The sequence below is a fragment of the Alternaria metachromatica genome (genome assembly GCF_023757995.1).
Source record: "Alternaria metachromatica strain BMP 0045 chromosome Unknown scaffold_36, whole genome shotgun sequence".
Lineage (NCBI taxonomy): Eukaryota > Fungi > Ascomycota > Dothideomycetes > Pleosporales > Pleosporaceae > Alternaria > Alternaria metachromatica.
Genome location: NW_026055527.1, coordinates 44,608 through 65,842, shown reverse-complemented (window position 1 = coordinate 65,842; position 21,235 = coordinate 44,608). Strand labels below are relative to the sequence as shown.

Here is a 21,235-nt window from a genome sequence, read left to right as displayed (position 1 = left end):
GATTACAAAAGCGCAAGAGCTGGGCAGGGCGTGGGAACAAAAACGGGATGACCTGAAGTCCGCGCAACTACGTGCTGTCGAATTGCTCCCGGAACTTGAGAGCAGCCTATCCATACGGTCCAGTTACTTTAATGTGACCGAGGATGGGGTGTGGAGATCCGGGGAACCAGCAAGGTTGAAGCTGATGAAAGCTTGTCAAGGCTGGCGTCAGATCGCGGCAAGCGAGGGTCTTGGGAGTGACGTAGGCCACTCTGTGACCAGCCCGAACAACATGAGGGATAGCATCTATAAATACTCGGTAAGGCCCCAGGACAGCGGTTCTCGAGGGATGATTGAGTACAGGGCAGCGCCCTACAGCAGGCGTGGTCAACAGTCTCCTCGTAACTCTGCGGAAGCGAGGAAAGCTAGACTGCCGGTCTGGCGTAGCGAGCTCAGACCCTCAGAGGTAGGCCTGTCGCCACTTGAGGGCTTTCGACGTGCCGCGATGAGACAAAAGTCTACCACGAAAGGGAAGGCACAGAGCAGGTTGCACTTGCGTCGAGAGGCGCCCCAGACCAAAGTACATGATCGCGACCACCATGGCTACCGCCAGTATAGTTCCTCAGCCAGCGAGCAAAGCTCACATCGAAATCGAGCTCCTCGAACCGCGTCGTATTCACGTAGGGCTGCTGAAGCATCGAGGCGGCATAGCCGTGAAAGACGGGAGGATGTCGATACGCGTAGTAATAATCGGTCGAGCGATCGAGGAGCCAGTCGGTATACAGGCAGGTCCAATAGAGACAGTATTCGAAGACGCTCAAACGTGTCGCATGGGAAAGAACGCCAGCGGGATATCAGGACGCATGCGGCGGCCGCAGCAAAAAAGCGTGTGCGTGGGAGTCAACCTCTGGGACGCGAAAGACGAACAGCGATGGAGATATTGGGGATGAGGTCGCGGCGACCATGAAGGTGGTACTGGTTTGCGGTCAGTTGGGACGGAATGACCTACGCGTGCCGTTCGAAACGGGGCGGTGACATCATAGCTGTATGTTATATTGACATCTCGCAAGAACCATGAGCATACTCACGGCCTTGACATATGGTGTGCTGTCAAGGAATAGTCGTGACGTTGCGCTTTGTTGCTTACGAGAGACCAGGTGAGGGTTGGAGCGTCCCCAGGTGCGCTGAAGCTTGAGACGCGTCGAGCGCTAGCGCGGCGGCACGGCTGAGTCAGCAAGAGTTATGCGTCACCGCCCAGCACCGAAGCATCTTCATATGAACGCAAGATTCCATAACTGAATGGAGCTGTTGTGAGCTTTTAGTTACAGGTAGAAACCACCGCTTCGTTCTTCCTCTTTCTATAGCTCATCCTTTTCTCCCTTCCACCCATCGCCCACTCCTCGCATCCATTGGACTCCAACCAACTTCAATCTCTTCTTCGCGGCCAACTCTTCCGCCCGGAAACTTCTCCTCTCAACGAACTCCTCTCCTCCAACATCCGCCTTCTCCAAAGTTTCTCCTGCCCTCTCCTCAAACAGAAGGAAAAGATACCGATGTGGTCCGCTCTCATCCTTCGGTCCAGGTGCCAAATACTGCGTGATCGTCTTTCCCCTTGCGGTGATGTCGTCTGGAGATGTTGTCGCTGATGGGGACGGAATGGAAGTAACGACCCAATGGCGCCAGTAGCCAAACTTTGGGTCGTCAGGTGTAGGCGCATCGGGGTCGATCATCATGAATGTGAAGCTCGCGGCGGAAGATGTCGGTGGAGACGAGATTGAGATGATAGGTTGCTCCTTGACCTGGCTCACACGAGCGAGGCTTCCATGTTCTGGAGTAAGTCCGGAGGAGAACTTGACGCTGAGATCCAGGGCCGGAGTGAAAGACTTTGGGATGATGGCGGAAGGGAGTAGGTTGGCGCTTTTCAGCGATTCGACGAGAGCATTGGCGGCCATTTTGGTACTTGAAACTGCCAGAAGACGGGCGTGACGAATTGTAAGAAGATGATTGTGGTCAATCTAAGAGTCGATGCGCTGGTATAGGTGGTTTTGTTGCGCAGCCGTGATGGTCAAGGTCTATTGGTGGATAAACCCAGCTCTCGCTTGGTTCTCCGCTTGAGGCTCCGCTCTTGCACTTGGCGACCTTATAGAGCATAGATTCGGGGTGTAATAGACGATAGCGAAGCCCGGTGACGTTGGTAAGGCCGTCTACGACCCGAAGCACGCGAACGGTTAGTTAGCTTTGTGAGCACCATGACAGGATCTCACTCAGATAGACATGTCTTGCGTTCTACTCGGGCTGGGCCTTTGAATTTCCGGCTTCAAAGCTTCATTAGAAGCTCTGAACATGCCTAGAAGCAGCCGCTCTCCATAAATGCTATGAGTCAAGCACTGTGATGTCTTTCATTCTGTCATGCACGGGTTGGATGCGAAGGAAAGAACATACAGAAGGCCGGTACGTAGGGCCAGTATAGCGACTTCGTATGATACCTAGGTAGATTAAAGATAAGGTAACATTTGTAGAAAGAAGCTAGATTCTATTGCTAATAGGTGTTAATATAATAAGTTTGTAAGTATAGCAGAGTTTCTTAATATATTAATATAATTCTAGTTTTATTTACTAAGACGCTAGTCTAAAAGTAGATTTTTTTCTTTTATAATACTACTCTTTTATATAAATAGTAAATATTATAAAGCTATAAAATTAACTTATAATACTTTAACTACTTTAACTATTTTAAACTAGTTATATACTAAACTTAGTAAGTAGTATATTTACTAAGCTTACTTTTTACTACTATACTTTTTTTAAAAACTTTTTTTTAAAAATTATTAGCTACTACTTAGTAGTAAGCTAAAAAAGTAGTACTTTAATTATAGCTACTTTTTATATATAAAAGTAAAAATAACTTAGTACTATAATATTAGAAACTTTATTTTAAAGTATAAACTAATTATATACTATTATTAAGCTACTTAAATATATATAAAATTATTTTAGCTACTTTTATATTTTAATAAAGTAGCTATACTACTATTATTTTTAGTTCTTTAAGTATTACTTTAAAAAAAATAAGTAAGTAGTAGAAAATTTTATACTATAGTAAAAAATTAAAATATAAATATAAAAATAATACTATAAAAGTATTAAAAAAGCTAAAAAGTTAATAAATAATAAGCTAAGTATTTATTATTATAATAATTTAGTTATTTATTATTATAATAAAAAGTTTAAAAAAAAGTAGTAAAAAATATATATTTTATAAACTTACTAGTTAAGCTTTAACTTTAGTTTTATAGTATAAGCTATTATAAAACTTATTATACTAACTTATTATAATAACTTATTATATATTTATTATAAAGTTATTTTTAGCTACTATAAGTATATATAAAAATAACTACTTTAGATAAATAGCTTAGTAAACTACTATTACTAAATATTTTTTTTTTAATATATATAACTAAAGTACTCTTATAAAAAGACTTCTTAAGCTTAAGCGCAAAAGATAGAGAAGTATAGCAGGGTTTAAAGGCGCGCCCTGTTTAATGCTGTGAGGCCAGCGTTCAGTATCGATAAGGGAATGCGCTAACTGGATTCAGGCCTAGTCCCGGCCCCTTCCTCCGAACCGGCCTGAGCGACATCTCGCATCCCCGATCTTGCCTTCAACGATAGGAAACACCAACTCAGACACCTGTTTTTCTTTGGCAGCATGCGCATCAGCTCGTCTGAATTCTCTGATTACTCTGTCAGCGAAACGAGACGGCGAAAGCGACGGTCGAGGCTGGGCCAGCATTCATGTGAGCGTTTCGAAACTGTGTGATTTAGCGGACACACTCCTGTCCGGGTACTCGTTCGTACTAGGATATACACCGTTGTCGACGAGGTATTGGTCAGAACCAGGGCCACATATCTTGGTGCTCTTGATGGCGTAATTTCCGGAGAAAGAAAATGATAAAAAACGTAGGAGTGATGATGCATCTTCATTACGAGCCGTAAAGCATCTTTTACGTTCTGTATCAACTATCAAAGACTCTTGCTCCACTGCTTAACTGTTTCTACTTCACTGTTCCTCAAAGTTTGCTCTCTCGCGCCGCAAACGACTGTTGGCACGCGAAATGCAAAATAAAAAGGTTCCATCTCTGAGGATACAACTCCTTCATCCTGTCATACAATGCCTCAGCACTCGTTGTCCTGGCCAACTCCTTTTCAAATGTGTAAATGTACTCCCTAGTCGACTGGATCAAATATGGCGCATCTGCCTGTGAAGCTCTCTTATGTCCTGCAACAACAATATGCGGATTCTTTGCCTCAATGAGATCGATAGCATCCAGCCACTCCTTACGTTTATCTGGCGTGTTGGCCTCGCCAAAATGCTGATGACAGTCGCCGTAAACAATGTCGCCCGTAACGACAAGGTCGACTGCAGGGACGTGGAGAAAGCTGGAGAACTCATTGTCCGTGTGTCCGACTTCGACGCCATGCAGCTTCTCGCCGTCGATGAAGAACTCGCCTGAGGCAGGGAGGGCCTTCGGTATCGGCCTGTTTTGATGTATCTGATTCGGAAAAAGATTTGGCCAAACATGCTCGTAGGTCGTGTTGTACAAGTCTTGAATTCCGGCTACAACGTTTTGCGTGGCGACGAATTCAAGGCCCGGGAATTGTTCTTGCAGTACTGGCACAGCCGCGAAGTGATCGGGATGTGCGTGGGTGGTATAAATATACTTGAGCTTCTTGTTCGGAGCTGTCTCGCGAATCCATTTGGCGATCTCCTCGCCTTGCTTAACGGTGATGGGAGTATCGATGAGGGCGGCTGACTCGGGTCCGTGGACAAGTACACAGCTGATGGGTGACCAAGCTGCCCTTTCGTAATCAGGAAAGCCGGTTGTAGCTGGGATGACGGGGGCAATATAGATATCGACTTGAAGCTTGGTATTACCCATCTTGTGATTTGTGTGCAGTAATCTGGGAAATATTGTGATGAAGATATGGAATATCTCCAGTTCAATGAGACCTTGGGATCTTTATAGAGGAGCGCTTGTGTGGATAAGAGGATAATCGGTACTGGCGACGATGTGAACTCTTGGTTGGTTACGTAGAATGATCAATGCAGATGTGGGGTGCGGGGAAGCTCGAAACTAGTTTACGTCCGTACATATGCGCATCGGGATCATGCGGAGAGACCCATAGATATGTGTATGCCCTAGCTTACGCCCGTACATATGCGCATCGGGGGCATGCGGACCGACCCATAGATCTGTGCATACCCTAGCTTACGCCCGTAAATGGGTGGAAGTCTAATCGCAATACTAGGTAGACTTCCGGCTTGGCTATCGCCCCACACATTTGGTGAGTAGTAATCAAAGTCTTAGGTTAATCGTCCTGTCGACTTGCCGTTAGCATTTGATTATGTGAACTCATTCAGTCCATGTGGAGATCTCTAACTCCGCAAATGCTTGTTATGAACTATGATGTGGATGCAACGACCGACACCCGCTATTGAGAATGCATCTTGCCGCAAGTACCTTCCCTGCTCTGCAATTGTGTACTTACAGGTCATGTTTCTGACATTTTTGAGTCGCAATAAGTCGGTTAACGGAGGCTTATCAGAAAAGCCCAGCGAGAAAGTAGTTTAACTGCACGGATGCAAGATTTACAAATCTCAAGCAGTAGACAGAGTGCGCAAAGTATGTCTTTTTATTTGGTTCCTGTGAGATTGGCAGATCAGGAGATCAAGCTGAATTGTTTTCTACACGCCATTATCTGCCTACAATCCTTCAGCATATGGTACAGCACGATTCTCCTTGACCCAAACTTTCTCCTGCTCACTTCCAAACTTCGGCGGAACCAATCCATTGACCTTCCACAAACGCCGGTCCGTTTCATCCACGTGGAACTCCCAATCGTATCCCTTGTCAGCAACGTGAGGCTTCAAAGCTTGGTCAATTCGCCTGGCTGTTTTGTCCATCGCGATGTCGTCGTCTGGCAGGTTGACGGCAATGTGCTCGATGACGAATCGAATGAACGGCTTGTCCGTTTTCTGCTCCCCGCCTATCCACATATCCTGCGGACCCACTTTGATGAAGTTGACGACAACGTAAAAAGGAGGAAGGCCTATGTCGGTATATATCTTGGTGATGTCTTGAGTGAGAGCCTTCCTCGCGGCCGTATCCTGGAAATGGCCTTCGGGGTAGAAGATGAGCCAGAGTGGCATTGTAGAGTGTGCAGTTGGTCGTTATGGTGAAATGGTAAGAACAGAGGTTGCGAGTTCAGTAAGTCGAGATGGATGCTTGGAAATCAATAGCTGATGCGATGGACGCCATAATTTAAACAATCTCCATTCCCCCGTATCAAATGACAAGCAGTCTTGAATCTTATCCCCGCATCTGCTAGTTCAATCTATGACTGTGATCCAGAAGAAATTCGGGCAAAGGGAAGATCCCACTAAAAAGTGGACCCCGCAGCCAGCCTGGAGATCAAGAAAGGCTGTTGAACTAAAAGCGTTTCACGGACTGTGTGATCATTGGACTGAACCAAACAGGAGTCAATCTTGCCCATCGGGAAAAGACCGGAGCAGTAATGTTCCGAATTTTGTAAAGTTACGGCCTTTGTAAAGTTACGGCCGTATGAGATTGCCCGCACGTGCTCCGAAGTTAGTTACGTAAGCTTTGACGCAGACATCCGGAGGGTCGTAAGGGTGGAATCTGTGAAGCATTGTGATAGGATTTACCTGAGGTTGCACTAAAGTATGGATTACAAAGTAGCTTACATGTATGAGTAACCACGATAGCTTGAGGGTAGTCTATAATATAAATCATCCAAATGCCTCGATTTGCCTCTTCAACCACCTCAACCACCTCAAACTCATTGCCCTCTTCCACAAACGTTTTTTCTCTGAATCCGGAGCATATTCTTGCGATCATGTCCACCCAACCAGCTTCTTTCCAAACGCTGGACCAAACCACCCTGCGTGGCTTGTTCTATACCCCTAAAAACTACTCTGGGCAAAAGTTGCCATGCGTAGTCATTTCACATGGCTTCTCGGCCACGAAAGATCAGGGCCTGACAGCGGTCGCTGAATATCTTGTGGCGAACCTTCCCATCACCGCTTTGGTTTTCGACAATCGTGGATTTGGAGAGAGCGATGCTGGAGTAGGCAGACCTAGACTGGAAGTTGACGCACCGATACAAATCAGTGATATCTCCGACGCCATTACTTACGCTCAGACCCGACCTGAGGTGGATCCTACCAAGATCGGAATTTGGGGCTCGTCGTTCAGCGGTGGTAATGTGCTTTGGGTTGCTGCGGTGGACCGAAGAGTGAAGGCCGTCGTTTCGCAGGCGCCGTTGGTGGAGGGATACTCTGCTTTTGCCAATTTGATCCGGTCGGATGACATCGCAGATTGGGAAGCAGATTTCCAGAAAGGTTCGTGTCGACCCAATCCTCTAACACATCTATTGAGTTTTGATTAATTTGATTATTCTAGATCGAATCGATCGTGCAGCTGGCAAACCACCTATGATGATTCCTGTTGTCGATCCAAATCGATTAAACCGATCGGCCATGACTACAAAAGATAGTAACGCGTCGATGGAAGGTGCTGAGGGCGTCGTTCCTCACTTCAAAAACCAAGTAACCTTGAGGAGGTTTGTTACGCAAAAACCAACCTGGCAATGCCAGCGAAGATTCATTCGACTAACTCGTGATCAGCATGGAAAATCTTAGAGCGCATCCTGGAGCGGCCTGGATTCACCACATTTCTCCGACACCATTGCTCATGACTGTTGCAGATAACGATGTTGTGACGCCCACTGCAACTACATTGGAAGCATACAGTCGTGCACTTGAGCCAAAGGAGCTGCATTTGTTCCGCGGTGGTCATTACGAAGCATACGCCACGCAACCCAACTTCGAGGAATGTGTCAAGCGACAGGCCGATTTCTTCAGGAGGAAGCTTTGCTCTTGACCATGCATTGGGTTTAATATGAAGCTTTTGGCTATCAGATTGAAGACAGACGTAGATCTAGCGGATTGCTCGCGCAATCCTTACGAAGACAATGATTTCACTGCTTACAATATGTTACTATACCCTATGCATCCCGAGAGAGATAGTTCTCTGAGTAATTCGCTTTCCCGCAACCTTGTATCCCTGGCAAGTGGGAAGACAACCTTGGAATGCCTTGGCTGCACCTCCATTACTACGCAACATGTCATGAAGATGACTACATCACCAATCTCCAATCGCGCAATACAAACAATCTGATGGCCCGGCGACTTCGCGTCGACAGAAACCACGTATCCGTCTTCCGTGGACTCGCTGAAGGCGAGCAGGACATCTCGAAACAAACTCTACAAACTACGAAAGATCTCCGTCGGCGGCAACTCCTCTCTGGGCTGCCCTGATCCGGGACCCCTGAAGATCCGCCATGCGCTGCGCTTTCCTTGCTCTACCCTCTGCTAAGAGCTTGTTGTCGTGAAGCTCTTCCCTGTCGGCTTGACGTTCTTCTCTAATCCTGAAGCGCTTCGCATGAAATCGGGCATCTTCAGCTTCCATCTCGTACTTCATGAGCTGTTCTTCTGGCGTTTGAGGCGCGAAGTCGTAGCCAAAGTTGAGGAAGTCAATGCGCTCGCCGATGTCTTCAACATCTCGCTTTCGCTTAGCGCGGAGCCGTCTTTCATTGTCGGCCGAGGATTCTTCAGACGCTTCTCTGCTCCGACGGAGAGGGCGCTCCCGTAGCTGCGTCTCTCTACGAGACCTGCGAGACTCTGCCTGGTCATCGCTCGGATGAGGCGAGCGGGACGGCTCAGGTTGACGGGTCGGGCGGTCGACCGGGGCACGAGGTCTACGCTCTTGTGATGCGGCTGGATTACCTCCGGCTGGCGGCCTTTCATCGGCTTGTGATGGCCTTGTTGGTTCCTGGAATAGAGCCTCTGGTACCCTATCCCGCGGCAGTAGGGGACGGAAAGGCTGCCCCGGCAGCCCGTTGAACCTGAGGTTCATGCTACCTGCGTACAGTCCTGGAGCGGGTAAGATACCGACGGGTGCCCTCTGTTGCGGCGTAGGAGTGTGCTGATGATATGCCTCGAAGTCTAACGATTGCTGAGATGGCACCGGAGAGCCATTGACCGGCTCGTCGTCATTGTTCGAGAGATGACGTCCCGTAGCCATTGCTCGCGGCATCTCTGGAATATACTCTGGGGCCTTTTCTCCGCCCAGCTCTCTGCCAGATTCTTCAGCTCGACCACGTTCGTTCGGGGAAACGTCCGGTCTGATGTTGTACATCCTATGAGCTTCTATCAGGGCGATATGTGCGTCCTTTACATCGTCCAGGCGAACAATGCCGATATTATCGACCTGATCTTGCTTCTTAGGTCTGCCAATACCTTTCGGGTGCCTCTTTCTGTTCTCGATCGCAAGTCTTATTTCTCGTTGTATCTCCCCGATGTCTAGAGCGACCTTGGACATGGCGTACAAGATTGGGATGAACTCATGAAACCAGTCTTCTAGATTCTCTCCGCCCCGTGGTCTGATATCTTCTGGAAAGATATCGATAGCCTCAGTTCTCCAGGTTGTTTCGAGGTGCCTTAGCGTCTCCTCTTTGTATGAGCCCTGCATCGCATCGGCACGGCGGTAGATGTGGCCGGCAGCCTCTTGCTCATGGGCATTCTTAACCAGCAACAGTACGTCTTTTAGTATGATCCAATGCCGCCTATCCCAGATTGTACTGCTCACACGGCGTTCTGCATTGGCGGTAATCTCTTCGAGCACTGCGACATGGTCTTTTCTGTATCGCGACACCTCCAGCAAGACACTGGCGATTGCTTCGTCCCAGGAAGGAATATCATCCCAGTCCAGTGGCTGCAAGTGAGGCGGAAACACTTCATACACATCTTCAACAGACCAGTTACGCGCGATCTCCTTTAGTTGTTCCGCTAAGACCGGGGTATCCTCTTCGTATGAAGTCGCCATGGTGCTGTCAGAATGTCGAGCGGTCTCAGAGGCGGTGCACGCGATGAAGGTAGTAGTACTAGTAGCCCTATATTAGCAGTCATGCAACTGCGGGGCGTCAAGACAGATCGACATACCTGGATCTGCTTACGCGTTGGCGGCGCTGGAGTCGGCGATTCGATTGTCGTAGCTGCTGCGTAAAAGAGCGACCGCGAAAGATGCGGGAGTATCTAGATCAGCCGTGGGTCATAGAATATCTCTGCGGCGAGTGTTATGAATTGTGCGCCAAAGATAGCGACAACAGCTTCAGGTCAAAAAGGTGGGGCTGGTCAAACAAAGCGTGCGCACGTACAAAGTGAAAGAGGACGAGAACCAATGGACAATAACCTTTGTTTGAGGGACTAGTGACTAACCGAATTGCTCTAGACATACGAGGAGACTATGTGACGTTCATCCTGGAACGAGCCTGGAATATAGGCCGCGTGTCGCCCTTCCATCATCAGTGTGTCTCTTAGTGTCCAGCTTCGGCCGGAGTATTCAAGGCTGCAGCATCTCGTCTCATATTCCACAGCTCCAGTATACGATCCGTATAAAAGGCTCTGCCATTCGCTATAAGCGCGGTGTCGGCGTCTCGGCCATATCGATGTCGAAAGGTAGTAACTGGACCTCTTCTTCTCTGGTCAGATGCTCGTCTTCGGGTGCATAACCAAAGGCGTAGAAGCTGATCCGGTCTTCAGTATCGGACTGGTGTGGCTCAGAGATCTCATTCACTACTGCGTCTAGATCACAATGTTACACTCAAGCCCGAGGCCGCCTGTCCTTTCCAGCATCTGTGTTTCTCTTTCTCTTTCTGCCTGCAGTTCCCTTGCCTCCTGACATGATCACTTCGCCATTACGATCACTATCGATCCTGCTCTCAACGACTCGCACAGCACTCAGATAGCTCATGTGCATTCTTCGATATCTTGCCAGTATCTGCAGTCTCAAAGCATGGTAGTAGTCTTCCTGCGCTTGGTATAGTTGATCTTTCTCAAGATGTAGAGTTCGCAAGTCGTCGAAACACGCAGCTTTGGGGTCATCAGGGGGTTCTTCCAGCAAACCGGTATCTCCATCGATGCCTGCGAACTTTTCATGAAGTAAATGTGTTTCGTGTGGCGCGTCCTCGGCTGATTGAAAGGCGCTTTCTTGGGTGCTCAGAGATTCACTCCTTCGCTCCGTCTGTTTGTGACGTCTCTTATTAGTACTTGCAGGTCGCCCATTTTGGTCTGGAGGCAAGTCTGAACGATCTTTCCGTCTATTCGCTTCTTGACCCCTAGCTTCGGATGTTTCGTGTAGTTGGTCAGCCCATCTAGATGCCATAGCGACGGAGTGCAAAGATCGAGATTTTGACATGCTGCGCGGATTGAGAAGAGCAGAGCAGAGCTTATCGGTAACGTCTACTGTCAGTTCGCGATCGTCGTCAGTGTAAGTGTTGATAGCCGAAAGAGAAGCATTCAAGCAAACAAAGGCAGTAATCACTCAAAGACTGTTTGGACAAAGACGAATGCCATCCTGGTGCCCACGCTATGGGAATGCTGAATTCAAACGGAACCAACTCGGTCGAGAGAATCAGTGAGACGTCTAACAGGGCGTCTTTGCTAATAAGGTCTAGCAGATTGTAGCACACTTCCCACCATCTTTACAGTGATGCGATAGTATTTCTCAATACTGGCGCCACAACGCCTTCATATCTAAGTCACTCGCAGCTGTCCAGATATATCAAGTATAACCGACTAGCTATATTGACCGCCGGTTTCGGCTTACAGATCTTCTCCCTGTACCGGTACCTCGGATAGTCCTCCTCCCACCTTCTCTCACATTTCCTGGCTTCCTCTTCTCTGCCTCTGCCTCCGCCTCCGCGAGAGGCTTTCTAACCCCGATAGCCTTCTGCGCCATACTTATGATCCTCCGAAGATGACCCTGTAGCTCTCAAATTTGCATCAGCAGCAGTTTCCCGTCCCTTCTTCAATCGAGACTCCTCCACATCCACCATGAGCTGCGCGAATACTGCTCTGCCCTCGAACAACAGCTCAGCAGTTTTGAACCTGTATCGATCCTGATGTATCTTCGAGAATTCGACATCGGCCTTGAGCTTCATCAACTTTTCCTCTGGTGTCATGGGCTTTATTTCGTCCCATTCCTTCAGGAAGTCGAGGCGATCTACAGTTTCGTCCGTCCTAGGCGGTACCTTGTCGCTGTAGAAGTTTTTCGATTTGCGATCTGCCATAAGCTTGTAGCGCTTTGCATGCACTTTGGACAACTCAACATCGGCTCGGTACTTCATCAATCTCTCCTCTGGCGTCTTGGGCTCGAAATCATCGTATCCGAAGTTCAGGAAATCGATGCGGTCTCCGAAATCTTCGGTCTTCAGCTTAGGCGTAGAGGTCGTTTGCGGAACGGGCTGTGCATTGGGGCTCTTGGCTTTATGTGCGGTCATACGAGGACGGTGACTTTGAGGGCGCAGTGCGGTTCGGGAAATATCTCGGCGATTACGCGCGCTCATTTGGGAGCTAACTTGATCCTGGTCCAGATAACGTGGCTCCTGACGCCGACTCTCAAGTCCGGCTATGTAAGCCTTCACGAAGAACTTGGGGGTTTTCAGCAATAGGCACTCATCCACTGGGGTATCTCCTGGTTTTGCTTGGTCTGAGTCGTGGCTTTCGCGAGCACGCTTAGTCTTGCGGTCTTCGTGAGCATCAGGTGCGTCGGCGGGACGCTTTAACGCCGGACGGAAAGGCAGGTCCATCGGAGAGTGTAAGGTTTTCGAGGTATCGCTGATCTCAGACAGGCGTCGATGATTGCCCCTCATAGCGCTTTCTTGTTGAGAGATCTCGTCATCAATGGTCGTCGGGGGTACACATGCAGCGCGACGACCAGCACGCGCGATCGCGGTCTCCGAGCTATAGGCGTTCATATTGTGATATCTGGCCAAAGGCGTGTAGGGCTTGAACGTGGTCGGTGACTGCGAGTGGAAAGCGTAGCTCTGCTCAAGTCCTCCACGAAAGGTACGGAGCTAGTGCGGTTAAGGGTGCACGGGACTTTACATTTAATGTACTAGCACTAGATAAACTAGACAAACTAAATAATTAACTAAATAACCTATTACTTATAATAGCTACTTAGCTATTATAATACTCTTTTATATTTTTTATATAATAATTTTATAACTTACTAAAATAGCTAATATTTATATTTTTTAGTTTATATTTTTAAACTAATTATTTAAAATATTTTACTTTACTTAAGTAAGCTAAACGCTAAGTAGTTAAAGTTATTAAATAAAATTTAATACTACTACTCTTTTAGTAATTAAGAAGTTCTTAGCTACTTAGTTTATACTTATAAATATTAGCTATATTTATATTTATATTAGTATTCTTAGTATATATATTTATATACTTTAATACTTATTAAAAATAAAACTATACTTTTAAGTATTATATAACTACTTAGCGTGTAGCTAAGCTCTAAAAAAAAGTACTACTTCTAAAAATAATAATAAGTTAGTAATAAGTAGCTTATAATTTTACTATTTTTTTAATTATAATAGTAAACTTTAAAAAAGCTAAAAGTTATAAAAAAATACTAAGTAGTAGTAATTTACTATTAAAAGTAAGCTAAGTATTTAAGTAAAAAGTAATTATATTAGTAGCTATAGTATATATATTATATTTAAAAAGTAGTACTTATAGTAGTTACTTTTTATATTTTCTTTTTTTTAACTTATATTTATATATAGTATTTTTATTTTTTAGTTACTATTTACTTTATTTTATAGTACTATAGTAATATAAAGTAAGAAGAGCTACTTATAACTTTTATAATATTAATAACTTTAATAAAAAAATACTCTTATAAATAAGAGAAATTATAAGTATAATACACTGTTAAGGGTGCACAGTGTTAATATACTTAGCGTGAAATTATACCAGGCTATATAGCGTGGCTTATTACTAACGATCTAACATAAGCTACCAGTTGATCCAATCTGTCAGCCAACGAACAAAGATCGCCTGGTCGTACTTGGATATGAGAGGAGCGAGACGTTAAATGGACTTTAGCGACCATCTTATCTTCGCCGGCTATCTCTTGTCTCCCTCTCATAACCCCTATCCCCCCTACCCCTTGTTGCGTCGTCTCTCTCGTACCTTATCCCTTCGCCGCCCGCAACACGCTTCCTGATTTGGATGACTTCCCTTTCATACTTCTGCACTCTCGCCATGTATCGAGATAGCATCTTCCGCCGCACAGCTTCGTAATATTCCTCTTGCGCACCAAGCAGTTGCACTGCCTCGTCCCGTAATCCAAGCCGCTCATCGAAAGTGGCACCGGGTGGGTCGGTAACCAGATTGGGCATCTCAAGGGCGTATCCACTAAAGTGATCAGTGGTAGCGCCGCGATAGGCTGGCTGCTCGACCGGACGACTTCGCTGCAGCGAAGGATGCGGTGGTGGACTGGATCGCCTATTGACGCTTGGTGCACGTCTCTCACGGTCGCGTGGTCGAGTTGGACTCCTACTTCGCGGCCGGTAACGACTTGGTGATCTACCCATAGGGCTTCTCAGATGACTGCGTCGCCTATCATCTCGACTGCAACGTCGTGACATAGACCTTGTCCCCCACTCAGTCCCCCGCCTGCCATACCTTCGCAATAAGTCATGATAATCCACCTCATACATATGTTTGTATCTATTCCACCTCACTTCATCTCTTCTCAGTCCCGGTACAGTGACATTGTTGTATCTTTGCAATTCATCCGGCTCCATGTTTTTGATGACATAATCTCGCGCCTCCTGGACATCCCTAGCCGTGACTTCACCTTCATGCTCATCGCGTGTAAGTACTTCACGCAATGCCTTCCGTGCCGTATCGAGTGATGTTGTTTTGGCAAGCGAGAATAAGGCGAATATGAGCCACGGGTCTGAGAACCTGTACTCTTCCTGAGAAGGGAGTGGTGGTGTGAAGAAGTCGTGTGGGTGCCTCAGATCCCAGGTACTGCGTATGTATGTCTCCAGATCGTCCATTGGGGCGAAAAGACTGTTCGGTGCGTATTCACTTTGAAGCTCAGACATGTTGGCGGCGCTGGGACGGATAAGTCGTGCGTAGGAATTGGATTGATCGCTACGTAATCCTGCGGCGGCTCTTTTGTGATTGATACGGTATCAGCGTTGCCAAAGCTTTTGCGAGATAGTGCGATGTGAAAGAAAGTCGTGCTTTTGTGCTCGAACAAAGACACAGCACAATTTGATGGAGCTCCCCAAACAAAGGCATGTTCAACACAACCATGCTTCGCCAGCAAGAGAGAAAGCGCCTAATCCCGTGTGGCAATCTATCACTAGGCGTTCATAGAGCTTGCGTGTACATTAGACTATCATTGCATACTCCCGCCCCTCTACCGCCCCATCCTCCTCTTCTTCCCTGTACCACTAAGCTTACAATTCAAAACATCCCTCTCATACATAAGCACCCTCTTCCTATAACTCGCCACAAGTTTCCGTCCCACAGATCTCTCATACGCCTCTCTAATCCTATAAAGTTCTATCTCACCTTCGATAAACTTCATCTCCTCATCCTTCGATACATCCTTCGGCCATTCAGGAAATGGCGGCCACGTGATATCTTGTACGAAGACCTTGCCCATGGGCGTGCAGCTTCGGTCTCGTCGCTGAGATAGTCGGTGTGCGTTCCGTTCATAATCGATTTTATCAAGATTTGGTCGCAAAGGTCGTCGTGACGCGCGTGTTGGTGATGGACTGCGTGATGATTCATCCAGTGGAGGCTGTCTCGTGTAATGACTCCTCGGGTGATTCCTCGGTAGCGGCGAAGGTAAGCTCGGAGGATAAGGGCCTTGCGGTCGTGAGCTCACTGGCAACGACCCCAGCAGACTGTCGCTAGAAACTGACGACATCGATGAGGACGGACATCTTACTTTCCGCGGCCGCGTCTCGCTACCATTCATCCTCCTCTGGCCTTCCATCTGTGAAGCTATGAGCTTCCTGGCTTCTTCCAGACCACCCCAAGCACCTGGAGCGTGTTTTGGCGGTGTTGGAGGAAGACCCCTCGACTGCATCTTCTCCGAGCTTTTCCCCTTTCTCTCCCCTTCCTTCTGCTTCGCTAACAGTTTCCTAACCTCTGCCAAACGCTCCGTCGCACTTTGATCTGTTTTCGAGGGAGGAAGAAACGGGTAACCCGCAGGGTAGGGTGGATTGCCTGACATTGCGCGTGCGATTTCTCCAGCGGTTCTTTCTTCGATCTTGGCCAGAGGGTAGAAGTTGGTTGTTTTGAGGAGCATGTAGATGAGGGTGGGGTCATGGGCTAGTGATGATGTTCAGTGAGTATGGAGACGGTTTGCGGTGTTGATGGGTATATTTGCGGGTGTGATGGTGGTGAAAGAAGATGGCGTTGTGGAGGGCTGGACAAAGACGACAATGGGGTGACAAAGGAGGTTGATGGGGTTGGAGGCGAGGTCATGCCTACGCTTAGTAGGGGAGGGTGTTGTCGATGTCCTGTCGTTCTTGATGTTGCATTTGATATGCGAATTCAATCCTAAGGGGCGTCGTCGATGAATGCGAAAGCCGGTAATTGAAATCGTTGCTGCCGGGCCATGTCCATTCGACGTAGATCTTGGACCACAAGCTCCAATCGCCTGACCTGTTCCACATGTTGCTGATAGAGCAATCTTTCTGCTCTCTCCGCCGCATTATCTTCCCTCATCTGCTCGCGTCTAATCCTCCTGTACAGCCTATCGAGATCGCAGACAGTCACACACAACAACCGATTTTGTCTTCCTTGGTGTCTGAAGTTTACAACGTCGCGCATCTGCTCTAGGATGTAATCCTTCATTCGTGCATTCGTGAGCAGTACAAGACGCTCCAGTCGAATCTGGAAAAGCCGAGACCAATTGTTCGCACGGTGCTCGCCGTGGGGATGCAGGTCATATGGGATGGCGTAACTTGCGTCGTAGAGTTTCCAGATGCTATTGATGTTTCGCAAAATGGCGGTGCCTGCGCCTGGGAGTGTCAGGCGTGAGGTAAGAGGACGTGCCATTGTGAGTTGAGATAGGTAGTGGAGAGTTGTAGCGACGAGTTGATTTCCAGGATTGTATGGCCAACGGACCGCGCTGACATGGTGTAGACACCTTTATAGAATCGTACGCGTACATGTGAAGGTTGGCAAACATGAGATGCTTTGTATCAAAATCTGGGATGAGCCAGAGGCGACCCAGAGATGACGAGCCAACCACACCATCCGTATTTCGTACGACTCATACGCGAGGAGATACTCTTAAAAAGAGAGAAGTATCGCATCTCCAGAACCCTTGGATCAAGATCGTCTATACTATGGTTCTGCACCGATAGTGAATGGTGCAGACATTTTGCGCCTATAGCAAGTAGCGCCATTCCAATTACCTTACGCATCCTCCACCCAATAACGAGGTTTCCCTTTCGTCGCGCAACACCGCTTCTGATTTGTCAATCATCTCAAGAGGTCGAGTCGAGTGGGTAAAGACATTGCTCCGCGACGCAGTAAGGGAGCGATGCGAATGGTCCAGGGGTACAGGAGAGGCCGCTGTGACGACTGCGGATGTGCCAACGCCAAAGGGTTGGATGTTGCCCAAGTTGAAAGAGCTTCAATGTGAGCGGTCGCCAAAAGTCGGTAACGACCAGAATGCTACTGGGCGCTCAGCCAACAATCACTCCGTTTCGCGCGACCGGCGAGACCACGAAATCGACCCCACCCATAGTACAGGAAGAGCGAGCCAGTCTTGCGTTGCTGCGGAAGAAACAGCTGGAGGCGGACATACATCGACCGCTGGCCCTTGAGAACGACCACAAACGGCGGGCGTAAGAAAACCGCATCAGAGCTCCCCACCACTCGCGCATCACTCTCGCACTTCAAATACGCGTCGCATCAATCTCGCCTTCGCAGTCGTACACACACGCCTCCCACCCACCCCCCCTCAAATCGCCCCAATAATACTCCCCAGCCCCCCTATCCTCCTCGCCCACCTCGTCATCGTATCCACCGCATCCTTCCTCAGCTCCATCGTCGGCGCCGCAAAAGCCACAGCCATAACGGGGGCAATACTGCGCAGTAGGTCAAACCCCGGTGTTTGGGCCTGTTCGATCTCCGCTGCGGCGTCAATGATATCCGTCGTGGCTTTCGTGGCTACGTCGAAGTAATAGGGGGTGGGCATCTCGTAGGGGGCTATGGGGGCTGTGGATTCTGTGTGTGTTTTGTACATGAGCATGCTTAGGACTAGGCGGTCGGCCATGTAGTTTGAGGCGATTAGGGCTATGAAGGTATTAGGCGAACTTGTGGTTGATTTGGGAGATCCTGGCCTGGTATTGGGTTTGGGTAGGGTCGACGTACCCCTCTCGACAGGTGTTCCGCGTGGACTCCTGGATAAGTTCGTCAGGTGTGGATACACTGCAGCCCAGTCATCGAGTTGCCGAATCAATTTGCACGCGAGTTCTTTGCAAGGTCTCACGTCGACGTGCGAGGGTATTGGCGTGGAGAAGAGGACGCGCATAGAACCGGGTATCTCGAGCATGGCGAAACAGTGAGGGACGATGAGTTCGATGTCTGCGAGAGTTTGGTGTGCGTCGCGCGGTTTGCCGATGAAGGGGAGGGTCATCCAGTCTGGGGAGGCGTAGACGGATTTGCGGTTGAAGACTACGGATTTATGGGCCTGGGGATGTTAGTGGAGTGGCTAGGTATCGATAGTGGTGTCCTTGGTCTTACATCAGAGCTGCGGATACCCTTGAAGAGCGGCCAAATGGCGCCTGACCCGCAGTTACTCGGACCGCGCATATTCATAATCTCAGCTGCGGCCGCGATGTGAGACATTGCGCCCGTCGCAGTCGCCCCTACATATAGCTCGTACAACGACATGATAAGCGGCACCAGAACCTCTTCCTCATCAGGAATAGCATCATTCTTCAGTCTCGCTATTGACGTCCTTTGCGCACTCAACGCCACGGTATACCATCTCCAGGAATCAATCAAAATACTCGGATCATGATGGTGCTTCCCAAAAAACGCCATGGAAACTGCGCGGAGAGACAGCCGAACCGCTGGCTTCCGTGCGTTGCTGTGAATCTGGTTTATATGCCCCAGCCATTGGATTTCCGGTGCGTACTGACTTCCGCCTTTGTTGAGCTCAATGTAGTGGGAGAGGAAAGCGGTATCTAGAGCTTCTGGCAGGATTCGTGAGGGCTGGTTTAGCATGGGGGGTCTGTACTGGTAGCGGATTGCTACGATGGCTTGCTCTATCTTTTCGTTGTCTCTGCTTTCGGATGGTAACGATGGGTATGACGATGAAGAAGGCTGGTCAATTGGTGTTGATGTGCTTGCGGTTTCTTCTTGGGCAAGAATTGTACGAGGAATCGCTGATGGCTGGCTATCGTCTGTTGGATCCTTTCCGCGGACTGCTAGTGCAGCTCTTGTTGTCTCTTTCTTTTTCCTCCCTCTGGGCTTGGCCACTCGCTCTGTCATGTCGATGACGATGGAGCCCTGAAGTGCTCCAGAGCAAGCCAGTCCGAGACGCTCGCATTGATGACATATCTCGGGTCGTTCGTCGCACTACACCACAGATCAGTCTTCAACCCTTCAATTGCAGATACCGAATAAAATACCTTAACACGTCTAGACCGACACTGAGCACAAGCTCTACTGCGCTGCGATTTGGGAGGCATTCCGTTCCGTCTATATAGGCCGGGCTGTTTCTGCACGGGAAGTGAAAGAGGGAATTCGCGCGAGGTAGACGAGGGAGGGATACAGGGGTAACGATAGTCTGGGAACTTCATGCGGCGCAGTCTCATTCGTTCATGCTGATTGGGTGGAAGTATAAGGTTTCGGAAGATACCTCTAGCATGGTGGGGAAAGCGCGAGGTACCGCGTGAATTTCCGCAGCGAGTCTAGCATGTGCTGTAAGGGTCCAGCGTGCATTGGAGCGGGTAAAGATGCCGACTGTGGTTATCAGCATCGAATGTTGCGGGTGTTGTATTTACTTCGTTGTGAAGATTGTGGTAGAATGTGTGTATGGAAAGGGGACGTCGTAGTCTATGCTATCTGTTGACATGGCCTCTACACACTAAAGACTGATTATAAGCATCTCGTGGTATAGGGTCGCTTATCGTCGTAGTTTGCAATCATAGGCATAGTATTAGTGTTAAGAAATTGAGACCTTACATTGAAGACGCGTTATAACTTCATTTAGTAAACATCTGCACAAAGGGTATCATACACTACCATCCCCATCCCATCCCATCCCATGCACCACCTACTCCCTCCCCAACTCAACAATATCCCTCATCTCCAGCATCCAAACCCCCTCCTCCCTCTTCCCCTCCACACACCTCACCCCCGCCTCCACCGCCGCCCTCGCAATCACCCCCGCATCCTGCGCCCACCAATCCGTCATCTTGGGCGTCAGCCCCCTCAGTCCCTTCGCCAGACTCCTCAACGCCGCCTCCGCAGGCCTCGACTCACTCCTCTCCCCCACAATCAGACCGGGGCGTACAATAACCGTGTGTTTGAACCCCAGCCCTTTAACCGCTTCTTCCAACTCGCCCTTCATCTTCGGATACGCAAAGTAGCCATTGGGATTCGCGCCGTTGGACGAGATGAGGACGTATGTGTCTACGCCGGCTTCTTTGGCGCGCTTGGCGAGATCCAGGTTTAGGTCATAGTCGATTTTTCGTTGCGCGTCGAAGCCGCCGACTTGGGCGCGGGTTGTGCCTAGGGCGCTGAAGAAGACGCGGGGGGGTGTGGACGAGGGGAATGCGGCGGGCCAGGTGGACGAGTCGGGAGAGGTGATGGGTTGCAGTTTTGTGGAGCCTGCTGGGTTGGGGAGGTCGCGGCGCGTGTAGGCGTGGATGGCGGAGAAGGAGGGGTGGGCGAGGAGCGTGGTGAGGATGTTGGAGCCCTGCGTGTTGTGTTAGGAGTGCGTGATGGGGTTATCTGGGGGTTGTGGGGGACGTACGACGAGGCCGGTGCTGCCTGCGAGTACTGCTGCTGCCATTTTACTACTTCAGTCGTGGTCTATTTAGTATAGGACGAGCTTCTCAGCATGGAATGTGTGCGCGTGGTGTTGTCAGTCAAAAGTTTCGCCGCGTCTGTAGGTGCGGAAATTCGTCCGCGACCCTGATAAGCCAGGCCGACCGAGGTGCGTCATCCCGAAAGCTGTCTCTCGCAGCTCCATCCTGGAAACCGCAACTCACATGTGGAATCCGGTAATCGCATAGCAAGACGAAGACGAACAACCAT

The 21,235-nt window shown here is 48.8% G+C and overlaps 7 protein-coding genes across 7 annotated transcripts; all 7 read right to left on the bottom strand.

Moving 5' to 3' along the window:
* Nucleotides 1–1,337: 1,337 nt before the first annotated feature.
* J4E83_009745 (uncharacterized protein) lies at nt 1,338–1,931 on the bottom strand (the record flags this gene model as incomplete). The annotated part of the gene is made up of 1 exon (XM_049336630.1): nt 1,338–1,931. The coding sequence occupies one exon, from the start codon at nt 1,929–1,931 to the stop codon at nt 1,338–1,340; it is 594 nt and encodes a 197-aa protein (XP_049184212.1).
* Nucleotides 1,932–4,049: 2,118 nt separating this feature from the next.
* On the bottom strand, nt 4,050–4,919 carry J4E83_009744 (uncharacterized protein; the record flags this gene model as incomplete). The annotated part of the gene is made up of 1 exon (XM_049336629.1): nt 4,050–4,919. One exon carries the CDS (start codon nt 4,917–4,919, stop codon nt 4,050–4,052), a length of 870 nt encoding a protein of 289 aa, XP_049184211.1.
* Nucleotides 4,920–5,743: 824 nt separating this feature from the next.
* J4E83_009743 (uncharacterized protein) lies at nt 5,744–6,190 on the bottom strand (the record flags this gene model as incomplete). The annotated part of the gene is made up of 1 exon (XM_049336628.1): nt 5,744–6,190. The coding sequence occupies one exon, from the start codon at nt 6,188–6,190 to the stop codon at nt 5,744–5,746; it is 447 nt and encodes a 148-aa protein (XP_049184210.1).
* Nucleotides 6,191–8,333: 2,143 nt separating this feature from the next.
* On the bottom strand, nt 8,334–9,947 carry J4E83_009742 (uncharacterized protein; the record flags this gene model as incomplete). Its single annotated transcript, XM_049336627.1, has 1 exon — nt 8,334–9,947. The coding sequence occupies one exon, from the start codon at nt 9,945–9,947 to the stop codon at nt 8,334–8,336; it is 1,614 nt and encodes a 537-aa protein (XP_049184209.1).
* A 1,888-nt stretch (nt 9,948–11,835) lies between these two features.
* J4E83_009741 (uncharacterized protein) lies at nt 11,836–12,711 on the bottom strand (the record flags this gene model as incomplete). Its single annotated transcript, XM_049336626.1, has 1 exon — nt 11,836–12,711. One exon carries the CDS (start codon nt 12,709–12,711, stop codon nt 11,836–11,838), a length of 876 nt encoding a protein of 291 aa, XP_049184208.1.
* A 5,213-nt stretch (nt 12,712–17,924) lies between these two features.
* On the bottom strand, nt 17,925–19,462 carry J4E83_009740 (uncharacterized protein; the record flags this gene model as incomplete). Its single annotated transcript, XM_049336625.1, has 3 exons — nt 17,925–18,656; nt 18,710–18,915; nt 19,111–19,462. The coding sequence occupies 3 exons, from the start codon at nt 19,460–19,462 to the stop codon at nt 17,925–17,927; spliced, it is 1,290 nt and encodes a 429-aa protein (XP_049184207.1).
* A 787-nt stretch (nt 19,463–20,249) lies between these two features.
* J4E83_009739 (uncharacterized protein) lies at nt 20,250–20,990 on the bottom strand (the record flags this gene model as incomplete). The annotated part of the gene is made up of 2 exons (XM_049336624.1): nt 20,250–20,894; nt 20,952–20,990. 2 exons carry the CDS (start codon nt 20,988–20,990, stop codon nt 20,250–20,252), a joined length of 684 nt encoding a protein of 227 aa, XP_049184206.1.
* Nucleotides 20,991–21,235: the final 245 nt, after the last annotated feature.